Raw genomic sequence first — 10,721 nt, forward strand, 5'->3', positions numbered from 1 at the left:
GCTACAGCCATATGACTAGTTACAGAAATGAGGACTATAATTGATATGAGTATTTCCTCCTTATTTTGTTATGAATATACATACAGATACATACACACATACATATATATGTAGCAAATATCTATATTTGTGGTAAATATCTATATATGTGGCAAATTATACATATACTCTTTTACAACTGCCAGACAGAACAGAGGATGGGTCTGCAGACAGATCTTGTTTCCAGAATATATAAAGAATTCTTAAAACTCAATGACCATGGGTACCTAGGTGGCTCAGTTGCTTAAGTGTCTGACTTTAGCTCAGGTCATGATCTCAGGGTCCTGGGATCAAGCCCCATGTTGGGGCTTGTGCTCAGTGGTGAGTCTGCTTGTCCCTCTTCCTCTCCCTACTACTTGTGCTCTTTCTCTCCATCAGATATATAAAATCTTAAAAAAAATACAACTCAGCAACCAAAAGACAAACAATACAATTCAAAATAAGTAAAGGAGTTGAATAGACATTTTTTTAAAAAAAGATTTTATTTAGGGATGCCTGGGTGGCTCAGCAGTTAAAGCATCTACCTTCAGCTCAGGGCGTGATCCTGGGGTACTAGGATCGAGTCCCACATCAGACTCCCTGCATGGACCCTGCTACTCCCTCTGCCTGTGTGCCCCCCTCTCTCTGTGTGTCTCTCATGAATTAATAAATAAAATCTTAAAAAAATAAATAGAAATTAAAATATTTTATTTATTTACTTATCCATTTATTCTAGAGAGAGCAAGCACATGTGTGTGGGGAGGGGCAAAGGGAGAGGAAGAGAGAAAGAATCTTGAGCAGACTTCCTGCTGAGCAGAGAGCCCCATATGGGGCTCAGTCTCATGACACTGAGATCATGACCTGAGCTAAAACCAAGAGTCAGATGCCTAATTGACTGAGCCACCCAGGAGCCCCTTGAATAGATATCTCTTAAAAGAAGGTATACAAAGGCCAACAGGCACACAAAAAGATGCTCCATAACATTAGCCATCAGGGAAATGCTAATCAAAACCATAACATAGGGATCCCTGGGTGGCGCAGCGGTTTGGCGCCTGCCTTTGGCCCAGGGCGCGATCCTGGAGACCCGGGATCGAATCCCACATCGGGCTCCCGGTGCATGGAGCCTGCTTCTCCCTCTGCCTGTGTCTCTGCCCCTCTCTCTTTCTCTCTCTGTGACTATCATAAATAGATAAAAATTAAAAAAAAAAACCATAACATAATACTATTTTATGACCACCAGACAGCTAGAATCAAATGGTCAGAATTAACAAATGTTGGTGAGGATACAGGGAAATTGGAACTCTTATATATTGCTGATGGGAACACAAAATGCTGCAGCTGCTGTGGGAAAAGTTTGGGAATTCTCCAGTAAGTTAAACATGGAATTGCCATGTGACTCAGCAACTGTGCTCCTAGGTATGTATCCAGAACTGAAGGCAGGTGTCCAAACAAGTATCACTACATGAATGTTTTTAGCAGCACTATTTATAATAGCAAAAAATGGAAACAAGCCAAATGCCCATAAACTGTTGAATGAATAACCAAGTGGTACTCCATACAATGGAATATTACTCTGCCATAAAAATATGAATGAAGCACTGTAAAATGCTACATGGATGAACCTTGCAAACATTAAGTGAAAGAAGCCATATTCCAAAGGTCACCTATCCTATAATCACATTTATTTATTTATTTTAAAAGATTTTATTTATTTATTCATGAGAGACACACCCACACAGAGGCAGATACACAGGCAGAAGGAGAAGCAGGCTCCATGCAGAGAGCCCGATGCGGGACTCGATCCTGGGTCTCCAGGATCACGCCCTGGCCTCAAGGCTCTAAACCACTGAGCCACCCGGGCTGCCAGCTGTAATCACATTTATATGAAATATTCAGAATAGGCAAATCTTTAGAGATAAAAAGCAGACTAGTAGTTAGGTGGAGGGGGGAATGAAGAGCGACTGCTTAATGGGTTTGGAATTTTTGAGATGATTAAAATGTCTCAGATGACTAGAGGTAATATTTGCATATCATTGTGAATATACGAAATGCCTGAATTTTACACTTTATATGGTTAACGATTAATTTTATGTGAAGTTTATGTGAGTTTTACCTCAATTAAAAAGAGTGGTAAGCAAAAAGGAATTTGTGGGGTCTGCTACTTGTGAGGTTGTGCCAGGTTGCATGACACCAAGTAAAACAGTGGCATGTGTGTCCCCATGCTTCTTTGTTTCTTTGCTTGCTTGAAAGCTTTTTGTTCATTTTTGTGCTTGAAGTTAAGAGTTCTCAATGTGCAGTACAAGTAGTTTAGGTGTTTTCTGCTGTAATAAAGGGCTGTAGCTAAAAAGGATAGGGAAAGGAGGAAGAGAGAGAGGGAGAGGATGGAAAGAAGGAAGGAAGGAGGAAGGTGAGGAGTAAGACATAATGAGTAAGCTTGTCAGTGGTCAACCCAGCCCTTAGAAGATTGGCAGAAACTAGCACACTACCTCCTCCTCCTCCCCATCATTCCCTCCATCCTCCAGATGAACAGGGTGAACTATTGTCAATTCCCAGTAACTTGTGGTATCCCTCAATGCCAACTTCTTCAAATGCTGTCACTCAGCCTTGGATGTCACTCCATCCCTTTTACCTGGCCTGTTATACCTCTCCCATCATGAGGTCCCTTTGAGTCCCAGGTCTGGGTGGAATGCTGGTCCAGTGTCCTTCTTACAGCACTCTGCACTCACTCCCATTAGAATACTTCCCACATTGCTTAACCACTTGTTTTTCACAATAGGTTGTGGGTTCTGTAAAGACAGGAGCTGGAGGGGGGGTGGGGGGGTGGGGGGGTGGAGCACCTGGCTGGCTCAGTGGGTAGAGCATGTGGCTCTTGATCTCTGGGTCATGAGTTTGAGTTGTATGTTGGGCATACAGCTAATTGAAAAAAAAAAAAAAAAAGACAGGAGCTGTCATTATTTTGTAGTTGAATTTCCAGTGCATACCAAGTACCCAGCATGTAGTAGTTAAATATAATTTTTAATGAACACATTTTTAAAATCTGAAAATGGAATATGTGGAATATACAGTAATGCATATTCAAGAATAGTGGAATGAGGGACGCCTGGGTGGCTCAGCAGTTGAGCATCTGCCTTTGGTTCAGGGTGTGATCCTGGAGTCCTGGGATCAAGTCCCGCATTGGGCTCCCTGCATGGAGCCTGCTTCTCTCTCTGCCTTGTGTCTCTGCCTCTCTCTGTATGTCTCTCATGAATAAATAAATAAAAATCTTTAAAAAAATTATAGTGGAATGACCTAAGGTCCTCCTTGTGGAAATTAAATAAAAGATGTCTCTTTCAGAGTAGATGCCACCCTTAAACTGAGTACACTGCTTGATGAGCAGGGCGTGAGCGGAATTTTAGTTCTCCTTGGCCCCTTTAGTGAGGTGTCCTTATCCAGTGAACAACTTGCCCAACCATATCAACAGATCTGCAGGGATCCTTTATACCAATGGTTCACAACTCTGACCACATACTGGAAAAAGGGGTAGCTTTTTGAAAATACTCAAGCTCATACCCTAACCTCAGAGATTTGGATTTATTGGTCCTGAGGATTTGGCTTACTTTTAAAGCTCTCAGGTATTTTGAGGTGCTGCCTGGGTTGGGAATTACAACTTTGGACTCACTGATGTGAAAATCTCAAACTAGACTCTACGGCAAATGTGTGTTTGCACCATACAGGCATGCACTGACATACTGATAGGGTTCATGATGCAGCCAAAATGCTAATGCCAATGCCAACACCAACCGCTGGCACTTCTATATTTACTCTCAGGAGTCTTCACCTTTACCGCTCATTCCCAGATGTCCAGGCATGCCCCCAACTTGTTCAACATTTTGAGTTGAGAACTAATAATGGGCAGCTGAACCACTACACTGAGATAGCAACTTAAGTTTGTGGGAACAGAGCTTTTTTTTTTTTTTTTTTTAAGATTTTAAAATTTATTTGAGAGAGCAAACAAGCTGGGGGGAGGGGCAGAGAAAGAAGTAGACTCCTCACTGAGCAAGGACCCTAATGTGGGGCTCAATCCCAGGACCCTGAGATCATGACCTGAGCCAAAGGCAGGTGCTTAACTGACTGAGCCACCCAGGTGCCCCTGTGGAAGCAGCAGCTTTGAAGAAAAGTTCTTGCTCAGGAGAAGCCTGGTTGTGTGACCTTGAGAAACTTCACAATCCCGTTTCAGTTACTTTGCTTATACAATTAAACTAATGGTATGGATCCATTTGCCAGAAATCACACAAGATTTAATGAGCAAGTAATTGCCACATGATTATAAATATAAATTGTGCAATTGTTAGATAACTTCATTGTATAAAATTCTACAGAAATCTTTAAAAAAAAAAAAAAGCACTCCAACGATTCTGACACAGATGGTTAGGACGCTGCTTCAACAGATCTGCTCTTGCAGTTCTCAGGCTTCTCTGGTCCCTGCCTATCCTGAGTTTTATTTGTTCATGTTTTCTTGAGATTCTGAGACAATAGCCTCTGTTCTTTCAAAAATGGTCTTTTTCTCCTCCTTTAAGCCAGACTGTGTTGGTTGTCTGTTATCTGTAAACAAAAAGGATTATATTCGAGGGAATGCTATGCTCTAAAATGTTAATGTTTTGTACAAGAATAACCTCAACATATCTTTATTTTTATCCTGAAATGGCATTCATATGAAGAAGTATGTTAGAGACATGTATTCTTATATTTAAAATTTTGCCTTTGTTCTATGCCCAAGAATGCCAGCAAATGCCATGAGAAACTGCTTGTACAGTAGTCCTCAAGCGTCAGAGGACATTAGAATCACTTGGGGAAGCTTGTTAAACAGGTTTTTTGGTCCAACCCTCAGTTTTAGCAGTTCTGTGATGGGACTTGAGAACTTGCATTTTTTTTTTAAAGATTTTATTTATTTATTCATGAGAGACACAGAATGAGAGAGAGAGAGAGGCAGAGACACAGGCAGAGGGAGAAGCAGGCTCCCAGCAAAGAGCCTGGGATCATGCCCTGAGCCAAAGGCAGATGCTCATCCACTGAGCCACTCAGGAATCCCGAGAACTTGCATTTCTAACAAGTTCCCAGGTGATGCTGATGCTGCTGGCTTGTGGGCACTTTAAGAACCCCTGCTGTAGTATTTTCCAAATTCTAAGAAACATCTGGGGTGCTTTTGCAGACTCTTATGACCTGTGCTATGTGTCTGTGGTTACTGATTCATACCACATAAATTATCTTATGATTTTAACAAAGATATATTTAAACAAATATACTTAAAAGGTATTTTAAAATGTATTTTTAAAAAATATTTTATTTATTTTTTCATGAGAGACACACACAGAGAGAGGCGGAGACACAGGCAGAGGGAGAAGCAGGCTCCATGCAGGGAGCCCGACGTGGGACTAGATCCCGGGTCTCCAGGATCACGCTCTGGGCTGCAGGCGGCGCTAAACCACTGCGCCACTGGGGCTGCCCTTAAAATGTATTTTTAAACAGTATTTATATCTTGCTTTTATTATAGCATTTTAGAAAAATTAACCATGGGTACATCACAACAAAAATACCACAACAAAGATATATTTAAACAAATATACTTAAAAGGTATTTTAAAATGTATTTTTAAACAGTATTTATATCTCGTTTTTATTATAGCATGATAGAAAAATTAACCATGGGTACGTCACAACAAAAAGACCACGAGTTACCACTTTCATAAAGTTCAGGTAGTCTTAAATTAAGCTGCTCCAAAAATTATTCATTTTGTTTAAGAATTCAAGCTTACTCTTCATCTTCAAAGTTTCAACTTTTTGCTTACTTTATTTGATCATCATTAGACTGATTTAGATCTCAAGGGCAGATGGTATACTCAGGAACATAACTCCTAACAAGGTAATTACTGATTAGAAGTCATGAAAACACTGTCTACAAACTTAAGGGATTTTGTAAGCCTTTTAGTAGGCTCTGGGGGAGAGGCTCACAAAAACGTAAAATGGAAGATGTTACTTGTCCAACTAATTTTTAGCTTTTCAAATTTTGTACTGTTGTAAGGTTAAAAAAAAAAGGTATGTGACTTACGATCATTTTTTTGCACTACATCTTTGAGGTAACTTTATTTCTGGCCACTTGAATCTCAGCATTCATATCTCAGGAGTGTCTATTAACTTTCCACTAGGAGCATCATGGGCATGTGTTTTGGAAACAGACATCTAGTGTCTTGTCTGCAGGAGCAAGGTCAGTGACTTGTCCGAACTTTTATCATTCAACGGCCCTAAAGACCTTTTTGTAATTGTTTCTCGCAACAAAGGACTCATCACAATTCTAGGGCAAATGATCTATTTAACTGGTAAATTGAAACTGTCTTGCTTTTGGCCCAAAATGTCACTCTTTTTTTTTTTTTTCATCTGGAGTAATTACACTACTAGTTTGTATAAATTTAAACGAGACTTACAGTCAAATTTGAATCAAGAGCACACTCAGCAAAATATAATCTAAGAAATAATTTTTTTAAGAAATAATTCTGATTGTTATTAATAAACTTGGAAATCTCAACTCCACAATACTGGGTGACTGACTGTAGGCAAAACCTAAGTTTCTAATTCTAGTTCTTTCAATTTGCACAAGGCTAATTAGAACAAAGATAACTAGCTCATATGAAGAGTTCTCTTTTTTTCAATAAGCTCTATACCCAACCCTGGGATGAAGAGTAACTTGGTCTACTGAGCCAGCCAGGTACCCCTTTCTAATCACTTTATAAATGCAAAATGGACTGATGGTGCCTTGAATTGTATCCTTTTAAGCAATCATCATTCTTGTTTTCCAGGCTGCTCTTGACTTTTTGTCTTGGATTAGGGTTTATTTTTCAAGCTTTCTCTGAACACCTCTTAGTATCACACAGAGAAAGGGGCCTTTCCTTGTGTCATAGCCCCCTTCCCCTGTAAATTGCATAGCATTCATCACACTGTGCTCTTTGAGCTCCCTATTGCAGGTACCCTGATTTATTTTTTTGTAAACATTTATTTGAGAGAGAGAAAGAGAGTGAGTGCAAGCAGGTACAAGAGCAGGAGGGCAGAAGGAGAGGGAGAATCTCAAGCAGACTTGGCCCTGAGCGTGGAGCTTGAAGTAGGGCTTGATCCCATGACCCTGAGATCATGACCTGAGCCCAAATCAAGTGCTAGAAGCTTAACCAAGTACCCCACCCAGGTGACCCTATCTGACTCATTTTAGAAGTCCAGTAGTATGTCCCCCTACCCATCTCCAGATAGTGGAAGAAGGCATTAGACACAATTCACTGACGACAATTTATTATAATCTGTTAGCAGCACACAGACAGATAATAAAACCAGAACTATGTTTCCATAGAAGTGGGTGATGATATGTAGCCATTCTATGGGAACTGTGTGCATTTAATCATCATCAGATTTTAGATTTTTGATTTTCTTCTTGTGCCGCTCAATTTCTTTCTGCAGACGCTCAATCTCCTTTATATGATGACTGATCTCATCTTCATGGTGTTTCTTCAAGGCTGCCAGTTGTTCTCTAGTGCGTGCTCTACAAGGATACAGTGGTTCTGCATTTAATCCCAATGCCTCACCCCACAGAGATCTCTAAGCATAACCGGTAATACCTAAGGCAAAGAACAGGAGTTCTAGTCCCATTGGAATTTGGCTGGCCACATCCTCTTCTACCCCCTCAAGCCCCACCAGTGAAAGAATACTCCATCTTGAGATATATCCTTCTTAAGGATATAACCAAATGATTCCATTTTCCTGGTGCTAGTGCCTGAAATTCCATTATTTTTTAAAATGATTTTATTTATTTATTCATGAGAGACACACGGGGGGGGGGCAGACACAGACAGAGGGAGAAGCAGGCCCCCCCACAAAGAGCCCAGCATGGGACTCCATTCTGGATCCTGGGATCACGCCCTGAGCTGAAGGTAGGTGCTCAACTGCTGAGCCACCCCGGCGTCCCTGAAATTCCATTATTTAGGAGTTATTCCTTTCAGGTTTCTCTTTAGAAAAGTCCAGAGAGGTATGACATTAATTCTGCAATACCTTAGGATAGGAACCCCCCAGGGATAAGAATCCCTTTTTTGGGGGGAAAAAAGAAAAAAAGAGTAAAAGGAGGGAAGGATGGACAAATGGGTATAAAGGACAAATACCCATATCCTATCTCAATTTATCTAGGGCCTTCTCTGCCTGGGGAAATGCATGGCTCACTGTAAAGGCCAAAATGAATAGGAAGAAAAGTACCTGGCAGTCTGATTTAGGTCTCAAGAAGGGACATTCAAATGGTGGTTTGGGCACATTTGGGCCTCAGTTTTCCTTATCTGTAAAATGTTGATGCCCAATTAGATGGTTTCTTAGAGTTGTGCCTTGGCTCTCCGGTATGGCAGGTGCCATAGTGATAAAATTCTTAAGAGTAAGCAATAAAGGGCAGAAGTTAAAAGCTAGACCAAAGGAGAAGCAGAAGCGAGATTAGTTCCATGCTGTTCCCCACTGTGGACAGAAGTCAGTAAATGATAACTTAGGGCTAGAAAGAGTCCCTAGCCCCAGCCTGCTCTGTACTCTTATGCAGGAGAGAAATCTATCCAGCCCAGGAGCTGGGTTGGGCTGCACTGTGCAGGGCAGGGCAGAGCAAAAGTCTCCAAGAAGTGGGAGAGAAGGGTTCCAACCAGGAGCTGCTGCTATCAGCTCTTATGACCCACTCACTCTGGCAGAATTGAAGACAGGTGGGCTCTAGAAATGGCTGACAGTCTGTAAAGCCAGGGAATCCATTCATGTGGAGGAGAAAACAAAGTGTACAGGGATTATGGCGGGTGAGGGCCGAGGTAATCAGGCTCAGGAGTCCTGCCAATAGTGGGCAGTGGGATCTAGACACTCTCAGAAGAACCTGGAAGCATCTGGAAGCCATTTGGCAACACGGGGGAGAACTCCATGGGTGGGCATGGTAAATGATTCAGGAAAAGTCGAGCATGGTTTGAGAGTTCTGGAAACCCGGGGGTGGAAATGGCTTCGGTTTGGGGACCCTGAACTGTTGTGCAGGGTACTGGGAGTGCCCTACAGGTGGCAACAGTCAGGACCTCAAGCGTTGAGTGTAATGGGTTCGGCTTGCTAGTTCTATTGGGGGATGGGTGGTGCCCCAAGGCCCAGGGAAGTAAGGGTAGGGCTATTGGAAGTTTGCTTTTTCTTTCTTTCTTTTTTCTTTTTTTAGATTTATTTATCTATATATGAGGGGCGCCTGGGTGGCTCAGTGAGTTAAGTGCGTATCCCTTCGGCTCAGGTCATGATCCCAGGGTCCTGGGATCGAGCCTCACATCTGGGCTCTCTGCTCACTGGGGTGCCTGCTTCCTCCCTCTCCTTCTGCAGCCACCCCTGCTTGTGCTCTCCCTGTCTCTCTCTCTTTGTGAAATAAATCAATTTAGGAGAATCTTAAAAAAAAAAAAAAAAAGATTTATCTATTCGAGAGAGAAAGAGTGGAGCGGCAGTGGGGAGGCGCTGAGGGAGGGGGAGAGAGGAAATCCCAGCAAACTCCCCTCCCAGCTCGGTCCCACCGCCCGCGATCACCACCACCACAGCGGAAGCCGAGAGTCAGCTGCTCAGCCCACTGAGCCGCCCAGGTGCCCGGGAGGGCTGTAAGTTAGAGAAGGATAGGAGGGCCCTGAGGGCCTGAGAGCCTCGGACTGGACGCGGGGCTCCGTGGACCTCACCGGAAGTATCGTTCCTCTTCAGCTTGCTCTCTCTTTCCGAAGGCCCCACCTGCCTCCCGGATCGAGCCCGCGGAGCCCGGGTCCTCTGACTGCGGAGAGAGATGGGAACATCCGTCAAGGTGCGAAAGGGCGAAGGGGGATACGCGCTCAGGGCTGGGGCAACGGACGCTACAGCCGGCGTACCCGTTCGGAGCCGAAGCCTCGGGTTTGCAGGGCCCTAACACCCCACATGCCCAGCCACACCCGCGAGGACACCGCCGAGACAGCCATAGTCGTAGCAGCCCTTCGCAGTCACCCGGGCGTGCAGCTTCTCCGCAGGCGCTAACGACGCTGGGAAGCCCCGGCAGCCAATCGTTTCAGTGGAGAGGCGGGATGAGCCCAGGAGTAGCGAATGATGAGGCGGAGGAGGCGGGGCTCCTGCAGCTCGCAGCGAATCCTGAGCGAGAGGCGGGCCTACTCTTAGCCAATCCCTAGCAAGGGCTTTGGGGCGAAAGGCCTGGAGAATAATAATGGAGGAGGGACACTGCCTGAAGTCCCAAGTCTGGACTCTTGAACTCAACAGATTCCACTCCATACCACAATTCCAGTCCTGAAGTTCTTATTAAACACCCGAAGGAAGCCTTCCCTTTCCTGGACTGCTAGCATCAATAAGATGGCCAATGTAGGGGTGGTGGGGGCCTATGTCCAGGATAATCCCATTTAGAGTTCTGGGGAAATTTTTTTTTTTTTTAATATGGGTATTTGTATGTAGTCTCTTAAGAGGTGCCAGTGTTCTTTTGTTGCATTGACATGTCACTCAAGTCAAAGCTTAAAAGTCACCTTATCAGAAGTCTTGCCAGACCTCCTTAGTCATGCTCTTATAGCTACGTTTTGTTCTTTTTTCTCTCTTTGTACTTTTCACCATTTGAAGTTATCAGAGCCTTGGTCAAACAGGCACTGAATTAATATTTGTAAAATGCATTAACATGTAATTGGACGGGCTTGA

The 10,721-nt window shown here is 43.3% G+C and overlaps 1 protein-coding gene across 1 annotated transcript; it reads right to left on the bottom strand.

Annotated features, from left to right (window-relative positions):
• Positions 1–7,311: 7,311 nt before the first annotated feature.
• On the bottom strand, positions 7,312–10,081 carry ATP5IF1 (ATP synthase inhibitory factor subunit 1). Its single transcript, XM_077898887.1, has 3 exons — positions 9,920–10,081; positions 9,737–9,825; positions 7,312–7,575 (listed from the first exon to the last, which is right to left on the bottom strand). The coding sequence occupies exons 1-3, from the start codon at positions 10,004–10,006 to the stop codon at positions 7,431–7,433; spliced, it is 321 nt and encodes a 106-aa protein (XP_077755013.1). The 5' UTR covers positions 10,007–10,081; the 3' UTR covers positions 7,312–7,430.
• Positions 10,082–10,721: the final 640 nt, after the last annotated feature.

This window comes from Canis aureus, chromosome 5 (assembly GCF_053574225.1).
Source record: "Canis aureus isolate CA01 chromosome 5, VMU_Caureus_v.1.0, whole genome shotgun sequence".
Classification (NCBI taxonomy): Eukaryota; Metazoa; Chordata; class Mammalia; order Carnivora; family Canidae; genus Canis; species Canis aureus.